General features: G+C 43.9%; 1 protein-coding gene across 3 annotated transcripts in view; it reads right to left on the bottom strand.

Annotated features, from left to right (window-relative positions):
- zgc:110158 (uncharacterized protein LOC553590 homolog) overlaps positions 1-977 on the bottom strand; it is a 44,175-nt gene extending 43,198 nt beyond the window's left edge. For 2 of the 3 annotated variants that reach the window (XM_038729326.1, XM_038729328.1), the window contains exon 1: positions 734-975. In XM_038729326.1, the coding sequence (XP_038585254.1) occupies positions 734-789 (56 nt within the window). In that variant the 5' untranslated portion in view covers positions 790-975. Of the gene's footprint in view, positions 1-733 lie in introns of all 3 variants that reach the window. The other variant, XM_038729327.1, reaches the window with a different exon arrangement.
- Positions 978-21,151: the final 20,174 nt, after the last annotated feature.

Raw genomic sequence — 21,151 nt, 5'->3', positions numbered from 1 at the left:
GACCATAGCGGTGGCTCTCCCCTGACCGAACACACGCATGGATACAATGTAGCCAGTGCGTTCGGAGACATATGTATGTACCACAGTGAAACAATTCTAGACGTTCATTCACGTTCCTGTGCTACTTTGTGACAAAGCCCCAAACAGCTGTATTCTATTTTTACCTGCTGCTTCAGCGGGGCGACACAAAAGCCAGCTAGCTACAATGCACAGCGTCACTACCAAATGTATTGTTCCTCACTCACATTGGGGCGAGGGGAGAGATGGAACCGAAGTGGGATCCCCATCAATGCCCCCACTCACAGACGTAAGCCCCGAGTGCACATTTACGCAGAAACGCGTGCAGCAACACTCCCTTCGTGTGCAAAATGGGAACTTTAGTCGCTAAAACCGCCACTCTCTCTTTTGCATTAGAAAGAAACAAGAAAGACCAGAGTGAAACTGGCTGTGTGTGGCTAGCTGCTTGGGCTAACTTAGCAGCCATGCCTGTGTAGTTGAGAGGATGGAAGAGGCTCCACGACACGCGAAGTGGCAAAACACAACGATTAAACTATCACAGCATCACTTCTGTGTCTTGCCTGAAAATAAAAAAAATAATAAAATAATGAGCTTGCCCAACATGCGTGCACCCGATGAAGTGACTGAGGCTGCTTCACATCAGTTAGCAAGTTGAGCTACCTAGCACACTCTTCTAGGCTGGATCTCTGTTGTGACAGTGCAATAATTTACTTACTTTTCTCTTGCTTGGCTATCGGAGGGGACCACAGCTCCTTTACCCTTGCCGTACATCTTGGAGGCTGTTCTGATACTTTATTTTATCCCACTCGACACCTGTCAAAGAAAGCTACCAGGAAAACCTACTATCTCCATAGCTACCCAGTTAGTGTTGTCTCCCTATTTCTCCCTTGCGCTCTCTTTGCTCCGGTTTCCTTTTTTTCTACATCCCCAACATTGCCCACAAATCAGGCAGGGTTTCAGCCGGGGGGAACTTGAAACAGTCCACTGGTAGAGCTTTTTTTTTTTTTTTTTTTTCAATCGCTGTTCCTGGATTCAGCTCACGCCCCCCCTGTTGTGAGTCGGTGGGGGCTTCTTAAAGCCACAGTACTTCAGTTTTTGTCGACTTCGCTCAAGTTCTCTTCTGGATGCCTCCAAGTTCAGGCCATTATAGCATTCATGCTCATGTACAGTACCAAACTGTCAAAACTAATTGCTATTACTATTTTGAAACTTTTATTTAACCATGATATTTCTAGCTGTATCCTATTTTTTGTCCTAATGTCACGCCAGAAGGGCCAAAATGCCCACCTGGGTTGGCCTGTGTGCCCCCCAAAGTGCCCCTGTGTCAACTATGAATATTAACCTTTACTCCCCTCACAGACATAGGCTCCTGTGAATAGAAGACAATCTTTCACCCCTGACCCTCAGACAGCACACCGCTGATTGAGGTGGTTATTTTATCCGATTATATAACTGTAAAAAGGAGTCCATCAGTAATTTGATTGTTTGTTTTTTTCATGAAATACTACGCCAATGGTTCCCAAACTGGAGTCCTAGCAGAGGTGCAAAGGGTCCGCAACTAATTGGGGACACATTTTATTTACTTGTAAGCAAAGCTGTTTAAAGCCACCCTGCCTGTATCTAAATGAGGTCTGACAAACATCCTACAAATTATACTTAGGTCTAGTTTACCCTTCAAATTTTCTGCTAGTGTTGTGTTCAACGTTTTAATCAAGACCAATATAATGCAGGATGCTAAAGCTATTGTAAATGGTTATGTAGTGTCCAGATATGCTGTTGGCTCTTAGTAGTAAGTATAAGTCTGTCATGTCACTTTAAGAGTGTGTGGAGGGCAGTTGCAGAGTTTGTGTGTGCACATGTATGTGTATATGTGTATAAGGCAGGGACAGGCAGTGTGTTCTGTTTTCGTGCTACTAGCTGTGGGAAGGGCACAGCTGACTGTCTGTGTGCCTGTGTGCTTGTGCACGCCAGTGTGTGTACATGTAGAGACAAGTGCATGTATTTGTGTGTGTGTGTGTGTGAGAGAGAGAGAGAGGGAAAATACATTTCTGTATGAGTGTGGCAGGGCTTGTTTTTTTTACATGAGAATACAAACGCCTCAAGATGAGCAGAATATAATATAAAAGAATATAGGGAGTAAAAATACAGAGAAAAGGAGCATTATCTTTATAAATTTTCAAGTCATTTAATGTTCACAATATGTATGCACTGAATTGCATTTAAACTCGCAATCAGAGCAAGACAGAAACATGATTTTTCTTGTGAATTGTTTTGTTCCAGTCATAGATACTGTTTGTGGAATTACTTGTAGAATTGCATAAACATGCATACACAGAGAATAATCACCAGCAACTGGTCTGGTTGTGCGTTGGTATCTTTAATCTTAATCTTTTAATTTTGCATGTGTTTCCGACCACATCCACACTAATCTGGCTAAATTTGAAAACAGTGTTTACATGTGAAAACAACTTGTGTCCACACAAGCATTTTCATGTTGTTTAAGTAGCCTAATGATCTCCATCCAAAACAATTAAAATTGTTACATAGTACATTAGTATAAAGTATGAAGAGTATAAAATGGTGATTGAATGCAGCTCATAAAATCTACCTCTTAACCAGTAATTTTCTGCGCCTCTGTGCTATCAATTAAATTACTATTTTATGATTGCAAAGTCATCTGACAAAATATGTACATTCAAAATGAGTAATCACAAAGGATTGGAACAAGCGTATGCCATTATTTTCCAAACGTTCTGTTTTCTCCATCCACTCTAAAATGTGGGGCTAGCATTTTCAGATTTATCCACTCCAGAGACCACTTTCAAACAAGCTACATTTATAGGTGTGAAAATGCTGGCATGGTGTGGACAGAGGGCCAAAACACTGAGATCAGTGCAGATGCATTTTCAAATTTAGCCAGCTTATTGTATAGGTACTCTCAGAGAGAAAGAGAATGAGGTAAAGACAGAAAGTGAAGGTGTAGGTATCTTTTAAGCTCTAGACCACAAACTCTATCACTGTCTCATCATAGCACCAGTATTGATCCAAGAACCCAATGATCCCCGGGAACACTGGCTCTTCCTCTTTTGCACAGAATAAACACAAGCAGCATCACTGTGTGCTTTCTCTTTCTCCCTGTTTCCTCTATTTGATCAAATGCAGATGAGCAGATAAGGGCGTTAGCGTTTTGTCCACATGCTTCATTCCTGTCCATCCATCCTTCCGTTATCTAACCACGCCACCTTCAAACAGTGTAGCTGGCAGTCGTACGTAATTACTGTTTTTGTATGATAACTTAGCTCTTTGTACCATGCAGATAACTAAATGCCAAAAATTCCAACAAAGAACTGAAATATTGCAAAAGGTTTTTACACTTGGCTGAGGTGGAAAGGTTAGTGTATTGATAAAAGCAAAATGTGACAACATGCAGTGGAAACAGACTTAATAAATCTTTACATACATGAAGCATGTGACTTTAACGTCCACTGAAGCTTCCTTTCCATTAACGAGACTAAAAATAGTGGCAGACCAGCCTGGTATCACCAAATGTAGTATGAATAACACACCCATGTCTTCAGTCATTTTGCATGTTATTACAGTGCCTTTTTTGTTTTTCGCGTGTCATTTCACACTATTTAGTCAACTGACTTTTATCGTGCAGAGACGGTGTGTCATTTGACATAGTATAATGACCATCAAAGTCTCTGGTGGAAGTTTATTAAAGTAACTTAGCTTGCGTCACATGACTTCCATAACGTACATAACGTACCAAAACCCTGTAGTTTTGTTACATTAACCAAACCAAACTAAAAATGCGTCAAAATGACACGTGAAATGTCTTGAAAAGTGGCGTGGTATTTTAAGCCATTCCATGATATCAAGTTGAGCAGACAGGAACATCAGATCTGTGTGGGGTGATGAGGAAAGTGTAACCTTCCTCATACATGAAACAAATATAAATTCCATATCCCCATTATGAGTTCTACATCATTTTCCATCGTTTGAAGTCTGACTGGCACTCTTTTAATAACATCATCTCGTTGGGCCGTCTTCTTCTGCAATGGTTTAATGACACCCAAATGAGCAACCGACTGCACCAGCTGTTTATCTGGAAATTCAGTGAAAATTTGCGTTACATTTGGATGGAAACCAGGTTATAGTTTCAGGGTTTTTTCCATAATAGTGAAATCACACGGAAGTAATTAAGAACCAGCCTGATTTTGTGTCAATAATGTATTAGAGGTATATTAACTGACCCTGGCTCTGCCCTAAATAATCCAATCACATTTCTGCTGAGATTCTATGACATCTTGTGATTGACTATATTTCATAACTTCATTTGGTATGGTTTAAATGTCACACAAGTTTGTCAGACATGGCACAAAAATGCCATACCTGTAACCAGTTTGCTTACATCATCTTGAACCACAGCACAGCGCTGAATTTAAATGTACAATTCTTTGCCCAGAAACAAGACAACTCTGGAGTTTTATTTGGTTTATTATTTGGTTTTCGGCACCGGCAACGCTGTCCTCCAAACTTCCATTATGACCCCCCTCTCCATCCCTCTCTTGCTTCTCCCTCTGGTATCTCTCTCCATCTCGCCTCATCACTCTGTTCTTCCTTCTCTTCCACATCGTTGTCCTTTCCTCTGACCCATTTTCCTGCATCTCCCTCTGTTCTTCATTGTGCACCCACATCTTTCTCTCTCTCTTTCTCTCTCTCTGTCCCTTCCTCTTCCTCCCTGTTTCCATTCACCCTCTTCTTGTCTCCTACTTATATTCATGCTTCTCCACTTTCATACTCCGCCTTCTGCTTCTTCATGACTCCTCACCTCTATCCTCCATTTCTTCCTCTACCCTTTCTTCCGAATGGATCTCTATCCTTGCATTCGTACATATATATTCTCTCCATCTTTATCTTCTGCCTTCTCATTCTTCATCACTCCAACTATTCTCTCTTCTCTCTCCTCCTCTACCTCCTTCCTTTTTCCTCTCCCTTGAGCCCATCTCCCTCGTCTTGCTACCTTGCCCCCCCCCATCTTTCCACCATGAGTCATTTTGTGCACTCTGTGCTCCCCTCACTATGCCACAGAGCCACTCAGGACAGACATTCATCAGCGGCTGAGATGATAGATGCTGCTTACCACAGCTCCAGTAGCCAGTTACCCCCGGGTGATGCCTTATGCATTCAGATATCACCTTGCTAGCTGTAGTCTACCACCTAGACCAGGATCCAAAGCACACACAAAGGGAATCAAGTTTACACTCACCTACTGTGCTGCCTGGTGTCTAAGACTATATCTGTATGGAAATAGCAAGATAGGTGTATGTACAATGCATGTATAAGTGTATTTGCATGCAATAGTGTGTATGTACGAGTATGTGTGTGTGTGTGCTGTAGATTGTTAGGTATGCAAATTCCAGGGGAGTTAGGTTAATTGGGTCTGAAAAAGAGGTGGGTGTGTCTCCTGCCTCAATGACAGGCTTATTTACATAGCAAATCTGTAATTACCCTAACGAAGCCCCTATCCTATCAGGGAGAGTACACACACACACACACACACACACACACACACACACACACACACACACACACACACACACACACACACACACACACACACATAAATACACAAAGACACACATGAGCAATCCCCAAACAGGTTTGAGCTCAATCATGCCAAACCTGTATTTTTCATCACTCCAGATCCCTCTCAGAAGCATTCCATTCACATGTTCATTTCTAATTGAATGGCATCCTTTGCAGTGCCAATCAGTCAGTTTGTTGGAATTTCTCTATCAGAGCTCATTGGCTTCTAAGAGAGATATGGGACCCGTTCCAGCACTTAGCAATCACTTCCTTCCTTCTGCCTCTCCGTATTCTTTTGTAAAAAACGTCTTTCCCTTTGTGAGTGAGGGGCGATGGAATAAAAAAGATTTGCTTTGTGTCATATCAATGTAAATCAAAATTCCAAACCATTGTTAAATGAGAAGATGTAAGAACAGTGTTGACATTTGGGGACATCATTATCCATCAAACCAGCTAAAAGTAAATTAAAACGAATGATCTCCATGTGGCAAGGCATGTTTGCTAACAGAAAAATTCACCCACAAACATTTGACAGTTTTCTGTTGTCAGTGTGTTATTTTTAAATGAAGGGTCAATGGATGGCGTAATTCTGTGGTTCCCACCCTGGAGGTCAGGACACCATAAAGGGGTCGCAAGATAAATCTGAGAGAAGATGATTTCCAGGACAGGAACATGACAAACCATATTTATGCTACATAACTTTATGTAAATTTTCTCTCTCATCTGTCCTGACATCTGCAGGCCTCTAAAATAATTCAAGACTTAAAGGATATTGTTAGTATTTTTTAAACCTTGGCCCAGTTTTCAACATGACACAAAAAGGTTTGAAATCCATGCATTAGAATTACATCCACAAAAAGTTCTTATTTAAAGTATACATGGTGTCTAACATCATCATGGAAAGGATCCCTAATAGTGTCTCCCTGTGACACCCTTTGTTTTTAACAAGAAACAGAACTCTCGCTCAAGGACAGTTCTTGCTCTGAAATCTTGTGAGAGTCGAGTTGTTGCAGGAAGATGACGGTGGAAACATGAGTCAGAGTTGGAGAGAGGAGTTTGTTGTGTTGGAGTAACGTTAGGCTGCTAGCAGTTCCCCTACGTACACAAAATCCAGTCCCTTGTTTTAACCAGAAAAAAACTTGCCTCTCGAGATTTCAGAGCGCAAATTGTTCGTCAGCGAGACTTTTGTTTCTTGTTAAAAACAAAGGGTGTCACCGGGAGTCACTCATGCAGATCCTTTCCATGATCAAGTCAGACACCTCGTATAACAGTCTAATCCTGTCAGTATCAAAAAGACACAAATTTGACAGGCGTAATTGCCCCAAATGAATACGTAGATACATGCAACTGTGATGAGCTAAAAAGATTGGTAACCTCTGTCATTTAGTAATTTCACAGAATTCCTTTTGCCAACCTGTAGAAAATGTGTTCCAACTTGCTGAATTCAGTGCATGTAAACAGAGCACAAGTCATAAATAAGAGCAAGAAAGCAAGTTTTTCCAGTCAAGGTGTGTCCCTTACTAAAAACTCAACATTTGTTGGTGGCATCATATAATTATGTTCCGCTGAGGCCAATGTTACTGGAGAAAATAGTATCTCTACTCCAGGACTTCTTCCTGTGTGAATGTTGATCATTGACAGAAGCTGTTGCTTTTTGATTATGAAACATTAATGCCAAAATCTGTTTACCATTAACAGTTCTGGTAGTTAAAGGGTTGGTTCACGCAAGTAACAAAGAAATATGTTGTCACTTTCTTCTATTGCCATCTAGCCATGCAGACAATTAAAAATGCATTTGCTGAGGTTTTGAGATATCCATCTTTAAAGGTGTGTCTGAACACGAGTGAATTTCCAGGTGGCACAACTGCAAAGCAAACGGTCAGAGCAAAGACATGAGTGGACACGAATAAACACAAATTCACCCTGGATGATGTAAATTGATTAGTCCGTGACTATGAGAGACATTTGCGTTAATTCCAAAGCTGTATCTGCACCCCAAGAACGTAGAGAGAAGTGAAATGTGACAACACAAAGATCCTGAGTTCCTGGTAAGTCCGAGCTGCCACATAAACTCACACAGCCATGCTGTCAGGTAACTAGGTAAAGATAATGTCTGTACATGTTTTTACATTCAGTGTTTTTGGCAAATAAACACAGATTGCAACCAGTCTAGAAGTCCAACTTGTGTGAATCAAACAAGGCAAAAGTTTGCTACACATTCAGTCTGAACACACCTTAGGACTTCTGCCACCACCCTAATAAATATGCGACAGTAATGGAAGTAAAGACAATTCCACTGGTAGTGCTGATTGCATGTGAGACCTGTCCCCAGTTTACTGGATCTACCTTCTGTCAAAGAAATAATCTGAATGAAAACTATTAACATCCAGGTCTAATTATAATAGAGAAACTAAATTTTTAAGTGCTTTGAGCAGCAGCTACACTATAATGGAACGCTTGGCTGCAGATATCTCAAAACTCCGACTCATAGCTATCTGGATGGCTCAACACCACAAGCTGTAAGTGAAGAAACAAGTTTTTATGTCTTAAAAAAAAATTGGGGGGTAAATGACCCTTTAAGTATCTTTCTGCATCCGAGGTCCACAGTGTGTGCTGTGCCCAGTTGTCATGTGATACCCAGCCAACCGTCCTTCATCACCAATTGTTCTTTCTGAGTGTGTGTTTGAGCCTTTTAGTGTGGATTTTTCCTTTAAACAATATGTACCAAGCCCAGCACCTTTACCCAGGCAGCTCCCAGTACTCCCATCGCCTCCCTCAGTCTCAGCCCTTCCCTCTCTTCCCTCTCTCTGCACTTCCTATTCCAACAGGAATTTAATCTTTCAAGCCATCGTTGTTTTTCTTCTCCCCTATTTTTACTGCTGCTGCTGCTGCTTGGAAGACCACAGACTGCCTCTGTATGCTGATGCCCCCCCCACCACCACCACTACCCCACCCCCTCCTTCCTCAAGCCTCTCTCTCTCTTTCTGTATCTCTATTTGTCTAACTCTCTCATGCTCACTGTCTCTCTCTGCCTGTCTCTCTTCCTCTGCGTTCTTTCCTCCTCCCCCCGCTCCTCCTCCTCCTTCTCCTCTTCACTTGTTCTCTTCTCTACTTCTTCACTCCTTCTCACCCCCCTCCCCTTTTTTTCTTCCTCCTGCCTTCCTCCTGTCTGTCTATCTGCTGTTTCGTAGCACTGCTGTACGTGCCACAGATTCAGATGGCAGTCAAATGGTAGATGGAGACAAATACAGAGACACATGCATGCAATTATATGCTCACACACACACGCAACTGCACGCATGGACAGAGAACTGACACACACATTTATTCAAAGGTCCACACACCTGCACATAAACACGTGCACATTCAATCATTTATTTATTTATTTTACAAATACACATTGGTGTGTCATATTCATTCAAGTATTTCAGTCACCTCCCTCAGTCAGTTTTATAGGGAGGATATTACTCTTGCTGCACAAAGCTATCAAAAAACAGAATGCTGGAAATATTAATGAGAATGGAGACTTTTCTGAGCGATTAAAAATGAAGAAAGAGGAGGTTGTGGAAGAAGTTGAGATATGGTGCAGTGAAGAGAAACCAGTATGAAAAGTAGGCTTTTCAGGTGTCAGTGTGCATGTTGTTGTAAAAGTATAGGATACTATTTGCGTGCTGAAGGTTTTAATGTTTGTGTGAGAGGGAGACAGCAACACCAAGAGAAGGACGGGAGGGGGGGGGGGGGGGAGCAGAGAGGAAAGAGGTCATTCTAAGCTTATGAAACATTTTCTAACCTAACCCGGCCTATTTCTGACAGGGCAGGACTGTGGACTTACAGTCAGACACACAAGTTCCCGGCGTTGACAGCGACGTGCCTTTAGGGACTGACACAGATAAACATGCACGCAGAGAAAGATTCTCACACACACACACACACACACACTGTAAGCATTTAACAGTAACATAGTAACATGTACAGTAAGTCAACGACCTTTCACCTCATTCAGCTGTAGGGGCCCTTTTGGAACTGACAACTAATTTGAGTTGATGTTAATGCCCATTTAGGCCTACCTCAGTTTATTTTCTGTGTGTGAAGTATGGCCCTAGAGCCAGGAGGCAATTAGCTTAGCTTAACATGTAGATTGGAAGCAGGAAAACAGCTAGCCTAGCTTGGCTACCAGCACTTCATAAGATCACAAAATAAAGTGCAAACAAGTGCAAAACAATAATTTCAGATTTTACAGGAAGTTGCTAAGGTGCTAAAACTATTTCCCAACTTTCATCTGAAAGTCACTGCTCGTGGCTGTTGTTCACCAAGAAAAAGTTACAGCACATGACCCTCCACCCACCCAGAGCCAACAATTGTTGTTTTTACATTTATCTACAGATTAAAGAAATTAGATACACAGTGTTAACAAGTGCGCTATTGGTAGGTGGGTTTTAAAATTAATTAAAACAGAATCAGGCTAGCAAGTGTCTCCCTGGTTTTTTTTAACCTACTTGAATTGTCCTCTGAATTACACATATGATGTTTGTCTATTTAAAAGATTTTGTAAGTCAAGACAGTTGCAGTTTGTCATAAAACAGTAAAATAGCATTTAGTTCTGTATGAAACTGCTCAATGACCTACAGTCCTCGTCAATATACATCACAAACACGTTAACGCTGTAATGCTAGCTAATATTCATAGCTTGGTAGCTAGCTATGTTCCACTCACAAATGTGTCTCACCTGATGTGTTTAATTCAACGATTCCTGGTCCTTTCATCACATTATCTACACATGTAAGTAACACTAGCTTCAGGCCCCATCCACACTACTCCGTTTTAGTTTACAAATAAAACGAATACCATCTCTGTCCAAACCAACGTTTTAGCTGCGTATCTGAGTTGATCTCAGACTGAAAACACAAATCTGTTGGACGTTCAGATACACTGGGAATGCACGTGCCGGTGTAAACTTGAAGAGGATGGTCTATTCCGTAGTTACAGAAGATTTGGCGAAAGAATAAAGAAATGCAGACGAAGAATCAGACCAGATTTTTTTTGCATGCACCAATAACGAGGTGGGACTGATAATGAATGTAACACGGGAGAGTGAAGACGGAAAACAGACTGGGAGTAAACAGCGACATGCAGTAGCCTACAAGTGTAGGCAGATGGGCCTAAGTGTTATTTGCACAGTACAGAATATTTTAATAAAAATACCAACTCAAAAACTCTGTCAGTAGCATCGTGTTTCTGCTTAGCATGACTTATAAGACCCAATCAGAGAGCCGAGTGTGAGCGTCTGCATCACTGTTTCTAAAGTCCTCACTAAAACGAGTTTCGAAACGCAAAACGGGGTCGGCAGCGTTTTCAAATTTCTCCGTTTTAGTTCTTCATTTTTGCCGTTTTAGTCTGGACCGGGATGGGGGGGGCGTAGCAAAAGGTCTCCGTTTTAATTTGAAAAAGCATTAGTGTGGATGGGGCCTCAGTTATGACATCACATACACGACTTTTGGGTTTGTGTCTAATTACGTATTTTCAGTATATACAGTCTTATACTAAAATAGTTTTACGACAAACTACGAATTTCTTGACTTGCAAAATTATATTTTACATCGATAAACATCTTATGTGTAGCTCAGCTCAGGACATAACAGGATAAAAAAATTAGTTGTCACCACTATGCAAGAAAATTCACCACATTGATCCCGCAATATTGATCCCGCAATATTGATCTGCCCATTCCTAGTATCGAGATAGCTTTAAATGTAGCTACTCTTATCTTTTAAGCACTTTGTAACATTGTTTTGAAAAGTTCTCCATAAATAAAGATTATTATTATTATCATCTTTTTCATTTTGAACATTTCCAATGAAAATTTAGCTGAAAACCAAGCCAGCATTTTCTTAGTACCCAATGTTAGTAGGAAACCAATGAACAGTCAACAGGTATAAAATAATATATTCAATAGTTAAAATACAACATATAGGATTTTTTCACCTATACACGAGGGCAACACTTCATTCATTACACCACAAAAGCATATGTCATACATTTGGTATAGATTTAGTAAAGTGGCGATTTTCTTTTTTCTTTTGTGTGAGGATTTCACAGCATAAAGTGCTCACAGTCTTTTATTTACATTTGACCTGAAAGCTTGCGACAGAAACATATGTTGACTTGGATGTCAAATTGGATCCAGATTGTGAGTCCTCTTGAAAACGTTTGAACAGTTACAAGACCTTCTTTTTTATTTTTTTATCAGAGACACAAACATGAGTGTGCGGTGGTATAATTGGCTGCACAGACAGTCTACAGATGTTATTTTCTTTCAACTAGTAGAGTAATTTCAGATGCTGTATTTCTGTCACCTTCTGAGATTGAGAACGATGTGTTCTGCACGCTTTTCTCAAGTGGCCATGGCAATGTTGCTGTTCACAGTCCTGTAGGAATTCTTAGTATATTGACAACTGCTACTGTAAAAGTGTGTTGATGAATTTTTAGCTCTTTTGTTCATGTTTTGTCTTGCCATTGCTTAAGAATTTGTATTCACCTGATAAACAAAAACGAAGTTGGGAATTGGAAAGAGCTGTTGATTATGGAAGTATTTCTCTCCTTTCCAACTTCCAATTTAAAAGTTTTCTTTTAATGACATCCTCAATGCTTGAAAACTAGATAATCTACATTAGGTTTATGTTTTGGGCATCAGTTCTAATGGTCTTAACTTTGTTTTTAAGAAATCATGTTTATTCCACCAGTTTGGTATGGCTCTAAATACTATGATACCCATGAGCCTCAGGTGCTGTTCCTATGAGAATAAGCAAATCAGAGTTCCAAATGCATCATTGTTGGGAATTGAGAACAAACACCACACCTAGTTGCAGAATGTATTCAGATGGATCCAGAATGTGAAAGTGAACCAATTTAAACTGCTGAATATTTTAACAGTTTTCTACAAAGTGTAATCTTTAAGTTCTGCTCAGTGTTAGTGCCCACAAAATAGCATTTTAAGCTTGGTGTTTGGATGATTTTAAAGGTAAGTTGACTTCTCTCCATTTGTTTTAATTCACATTGGGTTGTACCTGTCATAAGAGAGTTTTATGCCCATTCAAGCCTTGGAAGTGCTCCAACAGACAATGTACGCAGAAAATGAACAGGACACTTCAAATAACTATACTCCCACTTTGCAATCTATAAACTTAAAGCTGCATAAATTAAAGCTGGGGTAGGCAGTGTATTTCAGAAGCATTTTTGTTATATTTATTAAAATTGTCTTTACATCCCGACAGCAATCAATAAATAAAATCTCTGACACAAAATGAAAACAAGCCAGTTCCCCTTCGAGGGAACTCGAACTGAGTCGGTGACGACACTATGGGAACGCCTCTGGGCGTGGCAGGGCTGAACTATGAATGAAACTACTCCAATCCTATTGGTGTTACTACAACGGTAGTGTGTGACGGCGTAACCGGAGGGGTATATAAGCACACTGGCACATAGGACACATTAGCTTCTTTCTATTCAACAGGCACTCTGGCTATGTTTGGAAGCTCCATCATCCTACCTGAAGTCATGTTGAAGCGATTCCGACAGTGTGTCTTTCCATTTGAGCGTTTCATCACGGAAGGTGATACCCATGGGATGTGCGTCTCATGCCTGGGGATGTCGCACACCCAGGCAGCTCTCGAGGGGGCTGTCTGCGACCATTGCGAGGCCGTGCCCCTGAGGATGCTGAGGTCTCGAGCGGCTCTTTTTCTAGAGGATGGTCGGATGCGCTCCCCCCGTGGCACAGGTCCCGCGGTCACTGAGGCGTCGCAGCGGCTCCGATCCTGGAGATCAGATCGCAATGCGAGATTGCCGAGGGTGCAGGAACGGCTGAGGCCTTTTTCCGGTCCTCGTCCGTGGAATCATCCTCCCCTCGTCCCCGATCGGGAGCCTGTTTCTTGGTTTCTCCCACTCGAGGGGTGAGTCCGGAGAGGCTTGCACGATCTGGCTCTGAGGAGCTAGATGTGCTTAGCATGGAGAATGACTTCGGGGAAACGGAACGTCATCAGCCCTTGCCAGGATACGAGGAGTTGTTAGAAGAAGTGACGAGGGCTGCACACTGATTGGCCACAGGCGGTGCAGCAGCCGTCGGTGGGCAGCAAACTAGACGAGCGGTTTCTGCAACACTGAGCACCACCCCCACGTCGGCCCCTACCATTTTTTCCGGATCTACACTTGCGCAACCTCGCCTCATCCCTCCGGACGCCGGCGCTCCCCACAAAGCCGTGTCGGATGACGTCCGATTTGGTGGGCAAGGCCTACATGGCAGCGGGTCGAGCTGGTGCCAGCCTGCACACGATGGCTGTCTTGCAGGCATACCAGGCCGATCTCCTTCGGGACTGTGACGTAGGGGGAGGTCCCTCTGAGGAGGACCTGACTGAGCTCCATAGAGCGACGGACTTAGCTCTCCGTGTGACCAAGGAAACGGCCCGTTCCATCGGCCGATCCATGGCGGCTTTGGTGGCTACAGAGCGCCATCTGTGGCTCAACATCTTGGGCATCCAGGGGAAGGAGAGGGCTTTTCTCCTGGATGTGCCCCTCTCGCCTACTGGCCTGTTTGGCGAAGCAGTGGATGCTGTCGTCAACAGGTGACGAGCGCAGCCTTCACCCCGAGGGGCTGGTCCCCTTGGCGAATTTCGCGGAAGCTTGGCAGAGCCTCGCAAACATTTCCCCGCGGGTCCCTCGCACAGTAGTAGATGGCTACAGGCTGCAGTTCTGGGTTCGCCCCCCCAGATTCTGCAGGATGGTCGGGACTGCAGTACACGCAGAACAGAGCCAGGTGTTGGGACAGGAAGTCCACTCTCTGCTAAAGAAAGAGAGTGGGCCATAGAACTCATTTCCCCGCTGGTCAGAGAAGCCGGCTTCTACAGCCGATACTTCCTGGTTCCCAAGAAGGACGGAGGATTGCGTTCAGGATGCTTACCATTCCCCGCCATCATCAGTCACATCCAATCCGAGGATTGGTTTGTCACAATAGATCTGCAAGACGCTTATTTCCACATCTCCATCCGTCCCTCTCACAGGACGTTCCTGAGGTTCACCTTTGGGGGCACGGCTTACCAGTATCGGGTTCTTCCGTTCGGTCTAGCACTACCTCCCCGCACGTTCACCAAATGCATGGATGCAGCTCTGGCTCCGTTGAGGCTCCAGGGCATCCGCATACTGAACTACATCAACGACTGGCTCATCCTGGCCCAGTCTCGAGAGTTAGCGGTTCAGCATCGAGATGTCGTCCTCGCCCACCTTCAGTGTTTGGGGCTGCGGCTCAACGCGAAGAAGAGTGTGCTGACGCCCGCCCAACGGACTACGTTCCTAGGGGTGGTGTAGGACTCAACGACGATGCGGGCCCACCTGTCTCCCGCACGCGTTGAGTCCATTTTGTCCACAGTGACCGGAGTGCAGTTAGGCCGCGCCATCACTGTAAAACACTTTCAGAGGGTGTTGGGTCTCCTGGCAGCAGCGTCCAGTATAATACCTTCCGGGCTACTGCACATAGCCCTGCAGTGGTGGCTAAAATCCAAGGGATTCTCCCCGAGGGGAAATCCACTCCGTCTGATACAGGTTACGAGCGGGTGCCTTTGTTCCCTGTCTGTATGGAAAGAAATCTTGGTTCCTGTCCCAAGGTCCCGTGTTGGGAGCGATCTGTCGCCGAACAATTATTTCGACAGACGCCTCACTCACGGGATGGGGCGCGGTCATGGACGGCGATGGACTTCGCGAGAGGCTCCTGGGAGGAGCATCATTTCTCTTGGCACATAAATTGCCTGGAAATGTTGGCGGTTTTCAGAGCTCTGAGGAGTTTTCTGCCCGCCCTCCGCGGTCGCCACATCCTTGTCAGAACCGACAATACAGCAGTGGTGGCCTATTTGAATCACCAGGGGGATCTGCGCTCGTGCCCATTATGCAAACTGGCACATCAGATCCTCCTGTGGTCCCAGCAGAGACTGCTGTCCCTCAGAGTGATGTACATCCCTGGGACCCAGAATCAAGGAGCAGACCTGCTGTCGAGACAGGGGCTGAGGCCCGGGGAATGGAGACTCCACCTCGAGGTGGTGGAGTTATTATGCGAAGAGTTCAGCCCCATAGACGTGGACTTGTTTGCGTCCCGAGAAACGGCGCACTGTCCCCTGTGGTTCTCCCTCTCACCCCCAGCCCCGCTAGGGCTGGATGCCATGGTGCAGATGTGGCCGAGGCTGCGTCTGTATGCGTTTCCCCCAGTCGCTCTGCTCCCGGGCTCTGGAGCGGGTCCGACAGGACGGCATCAGTCTACTACTAGTAGCCCCGTTTTGGTGGTGTGGTTCTCGGATTTAATATCGCTCCTCGAGGGCCCGCCCTGGCAGGCCCCTCTGAGGAGAGACCTGCTGTCCCAGGCAGAGGGCCGGATCTTTCACCCGCACCCTGCCCTGTGGCAGCTAAGGGTCTGGCCCCTGAGGGGGCGCAGTTCCTAGAGGCGGGCCTGACGACAGGAGCAGTCGGGACGCTGCTCAGCTCCAGAGCCCCATCCAAGAGAAGGATGTACGGCCTAAAGTGGAATGTGTTCACCACCTGGTGTAGAGAACGGGCGGTGGACCCAGTTACCTGCTCGGTAATTGTGATACTGGAGTTCCTCCAGCACCATTTCTCCGCTGGCCTCTCCCCGTCCACGCTCAAAGTGTGTGTGGCTGCCATTGCAGCATTCCACGCCCCTCTGAGTGATGGGCCCTTGGGGAGGCTTCCACTGGTCGTGCGCTTGTTCCAGGGTTCCCACTTGGGACCTGGCAGTGGTATTCGAAGCGCTGGCTGAGGCCCCCTTCGAACCCCTGGAGTCGGCTGAGGCCAAGCACCTGACCCTTAAGATGACCTTTCTCCTCGCTATCACCTCTCTGAGGAGGGTGGGGGATCTCCAGGCACTTTTGATTTCTCCCCGATGGCTGGAGTTTGCCCTGGGGAGCTTCTAGGGCCCTCATCACAGGGGTGTCACTCCAGGATTTGTGTGACGCGGCTGGCTGGGCCACCCCTCACACTTTTATCCGGTTTGACAGTCTTGACCTTCCTTCTGCACCCGGCACCCGTGCTCTCTCCTCCTAGTCGTGCCGATAGGTTCTGCACGCTGGGGGGCAGGCGGGGTTTCGGCGCGGCCTAAGTGGGTATCTCGTTCCCATAGTGTCACCGACGCAGTTCGAGTTCCCTCGAAGCGGAACGTCTCGGGTTACATATGTAACCCGAGATGTTCCGCTTCGACATTGCTCACCCCAGCTGAAATACTTTCATTTACCAATGGCTGACATGACTATGTGTAATGCGAAATCAGTTTTAGTGACAAACCCATAGAGAATTATCACCCAACACTTCAGTTCACCTTCACCTCATTGTTTTGATGTTACAGTTCGAGTTCACTCTCACAGCTCTCATCAGTGTTTATTTTAAAACAGCAGCAGGCAGCTGTTTTCAGGCCAACCCACTGTACACTACATTCCCATCACCAAACTTATAACTTGCAGGTGAACATAGTGGAGAATTTAGCAAAGAGCCAGTTTGTGGAGACCAAAAACACAGCTACAAGGAGAGTGAATTTTTGAGTTACATTAGTGTACATAGGCAACTATTTGCTAACATGCAGCCTACAGCTATATCAATGTTATCAGGCGACATCAAAGTCTGTTTACAGGTCTTGGGGAGTGCAGAGGTGGAAAGTAACAAATTTTTAAAGTCGTTTTTATAATCTGTAATTTTACTTTTACTTAAGTATGTTTTTGCTTCGCCACATTTTAAATCACAGCCCTTACTAAGTAAAAAAAAATTACATTTGTGGGTGGCTCAAAGACAAGACTGACTTTGACTCAAGTTACTGTGGAGAGTCCCCAGCTGCAGAAGCACCAGGACCGACAGTGGCGCTGAACCCTGCAGCTGGCGCTGCGCAAATCGCTTTCTATCTCCTATGGCGCAAAATGTCAGGGGGCTGCTACATACTGCGCCGCAAGAGGTTTTCGACTCGCGAAGGTGCGATTTAACGCCGCCCAGCTGATGCAACACCAGTGATTTTAATCATATGCACGTCGCGCTGTGAGTCCAGACAGTAAGTACCTGGTAGGCTACAGTTTTGCAATATAAACATCTTAAAACTGAAGGGCATCCTTGCTGTTTTGGACTGTGAGCTGCACTTTATCGGAACTGAAGTTAATGTGTGGATTTGTGGTAAAATAGGCCTATCTGCCTGATCAGTAGTGTTTTTGGTTGGTTTCTGTTTCACATGCAGCATGCCCCAAACTGTGTTGGCCTAACGGTCTAAAGGGGATAGGCAAGGGATAGGCAGTGGATCAATAATGTAATGCACTGCAGAGTAGAAGCCAGCTAGAATTAAAAATATTATGAACTGTCAATAAATAATGACGTTACTATCGTAATATTGTTTTTTTTCTTTCTGGACATGTCAGAGAACACTATGGGAAATAAACTGAATGTGCAGAAAGTTTTGAACATGAGCAGAAAACCTGCTGAAATACAAGAGCTCTTACAGTCCAGGAGTTTATAACTGAATTAAAATGAATTAATTTATCATTGAGGTGAAAAGGCAAGCATGTGTACTGACTCAGCAGGGATTTTATTCAATTAGAAAAGTTGATCTACAGGACGCTGTGGACTGTCCACAGGTCCACAGGTAGTTAGTTAAAAGAAGTTTTCATAGTTTAGTAAGAGGCTTTTCTCAAATCAGCCAAAAAGACATCACTAATGTTAACTGGCACTAGCAACCTGCTGGTAACTAGTTAATTATGCTTATGCCTATGTTAATAAAAATTTTTTTATGCTTACGCCTATGAAGTCACATTAAAATTACCACCTGTTTGAATGTAGCCTAAATAGGGATATGACTTTATATACAGTCCAGTGTTTCCCATTTTCCCAGTCCAGTACAACCTGCCATAGTCTAAATTGTTCCACCACAGTTTCATAATGAAGCAAAAACATTCACAAAACTTCTCATACTAACATAAAAAGTGCTCTAATATTATTTTGTGCTATTTCTTTAGCAAAGGATCTGTCAAATGAACTAATATCTGGCTTCGTGCCCTCTTCAAATCGCAAAAGATTGCGATTTAATAAACTAAGAAATTAAATCAGTATAAAGTTATATTAAGAGGTTAAAAAAGTAACTAAGCAACTTTTACTCTGTGTAAATTTTAAGTGAGCTACTTTTTACTTTTACTTGAGTAGATTTTTATAACAGTAACTTTACTTGTAGTTTAGTAAAAATTCATCAGTGTAACAGTACTTTTACTTAAGCACAATATTTTAGTATTCTTTCCACCTCTGGGGGAGTGCTACATATGAAAAAAGTTGTACAAAGCCTTTTGTAGCTCCAGAGGGAGCTGGGTTAAATCTAATAAATTGTAATCAGTGTCAGTGTTCATTGAAAATGAAAAAAATCTGGAGGTGCAGAGTTAGAAAGAAGAGAGCTTACCAGGCCTCTTTAGCCCGCTCCTCATTTATGCTTGAAGTTAACAGCTCAGGGCTACATTGGCTAGCATAACATGCTGATCAGACACAATCTCTGACTGTCAGTGGTCAAGCTGCATTGAGGGTAGTGTAGACGCTAGGTTTTGATAAGATAGATGAATGTGTGTAAAAAATCAGTGTGCATTGATAAATCGGCTGAGTAGGCCTACTCTTATGAATTGTTAAATATAAAGCCATGGTAACACAACTAGATTATGAATCAAAAAAGTTAAATGAAGAATACTTGTTTCTCAAATAGAGCACTTGCCAAACTGACAATGTACATATAATGAAATGGTGTGTTTAAGTGTTTGAGACAGTTTGCCCAAAGCTGTGTTTGCAGTCCAAAGTTCAAACCTGCTTGATTATTACTTAGAAAAAAATTCTATTCACACTGTTTTGAACATTGATTTTATTTGGAGCAATGTTTTCTTGCTTGAGAAAGTGTGTATTGAACAAACCGCTGATCGTTCACAGTGTATTCAGATCCCCATCAGTTATCACACAAGGGCAACACTGATTTGTCCAGGGGTCAACATGAAACATTCACAACATTAAAATGAACAGAAATGACAAAGGATCGCGCTGTGGCGGTTGCAAACATGCAGAGCAGGTCTGTGTGCTCCACTGTGCTATTGTCCTGGATGAAGAGGTTTGTCTGAAGGTTTGGATACATGTGTTGTTGACTGTCTCACCCCTCGGCTAAAACTACAGGGCCTCCTCTCCCCCTGCGCAGGGCCCCTTAACCTCTCTTTCTCTTATTCTCAGCCATTCACTCTATCCTCACTGTCGATCTTCTGCCTTCTTTCCCTCTCTACTCACTCTCCTTCTCTTTCCCTACTTGTCCACACACACACTCTTTCCATCCTTTTGCCTGTGCCCCCCCCCCCCCCCCCCCAGCGCCTTCCACCTCCCTACCAAACCCCCATCCTTCTGAAACAGAGTGTGTGTTCTGCCACGCACACACATACACACATAGAAAATGGTGCTTTATCTCCCCCAGGAGTTGTTCTTAACTCGCTGACTGAGGCACGCTCTGGGTGTGTGTATGTGTGTGCATGTATGTGTGTGTGTGTGTGCCTGTGTGTGCGTGTGTGCACATGCGTGTTAATGCGGACCGTGCATGGGGGGTGGGGGTTAGCATGTTTTTGTGTGTCTGTGCTGCTGACTCCACACATGATCCCCATTAGAGGCTGGCGGGAGTAGACACACACACACACACATTTGTACACACTGCACGCGCACTTTTATCCACACCCACACACAAATTCATGCTCGCACACGTATGTACATACACACAGACACACTCTCATAGATATGCACACATGTACATGCAGGTACACGCACACAAACACGCACAGTGGGGTTCTTTGGGGCCTTTGGGGCCTGATCCCATTTCACCCATGAGGCTTTTCCACCAACAAGGGACCAGTGTTAAAGCTGGTTTCTAAACAAAATTTTGAGCATTTTCATTCCAAAACACCGGTTCTCAGACATTAAAATTTAACCTGTTCCGGCCACTTAAACCTGGTTTTCTAGAGCCACAGCAACCCTGAGGATCGGGGGTAGGGTGATGTCATCACCATGTAAAACCTAACATCATTCCTAGGCAACCACAAGTGTCCTAGGAAACCAGATGTGTCGTGAGCCAGGAGGAGAGTTTTGAGGCTCAGTTTGGTAATGATAGAATTAAGAGTAAAGGATTCATTCATCCTTCACCTCAAGAAGCTGATGCTTAACTTGCAACACAATGGCTCACAAAGGCTGAAAAGTTTGCAAAGACAAGCTTTGTGTGCCATGTAAAAATGTGGACGGAGATCCAGCTCCTCCAGAACAATGATAAATCATTCAGAAAAGACTACAAAAAAGTCAACAAGTGGTTGCAAAAATATCAATGGAGGGAATTTCTATTTGCCAGAATAGACAAGCAGATAAAGTGAGTGAGGAACTGATTGTATTGACTGCCACGTTTAAGACAATGTTAACACCAACTACCTGAGATGAATGTTCTTTAAGCTACAACATAACGACAGTGTAATGT

Source organism: Micropterus salmoides, unplaced genomic scaffold (assembly GCF_014851395.1).
Source record: "Micropterus salmoides isolate LMB-PRFRI ecotype aquatic unplaced genomic scaffold, ASM1485139v1 Ms_hic_scaffold_19, whole genome shotgun sequence".
In the NCBI taxonomy this organism is placed as follows: domain Eukaryota; kingdom Metazoa; phylum Chordata; class Actinopteri; order Centrarchiformes; family Centrarchidae; genus Micropterus; species Micropterus salmoides.
Note: the sequence above shows the minus strand (reverse complement) of the source record. Positions and strands in the feature narration are given on the sequence as shown.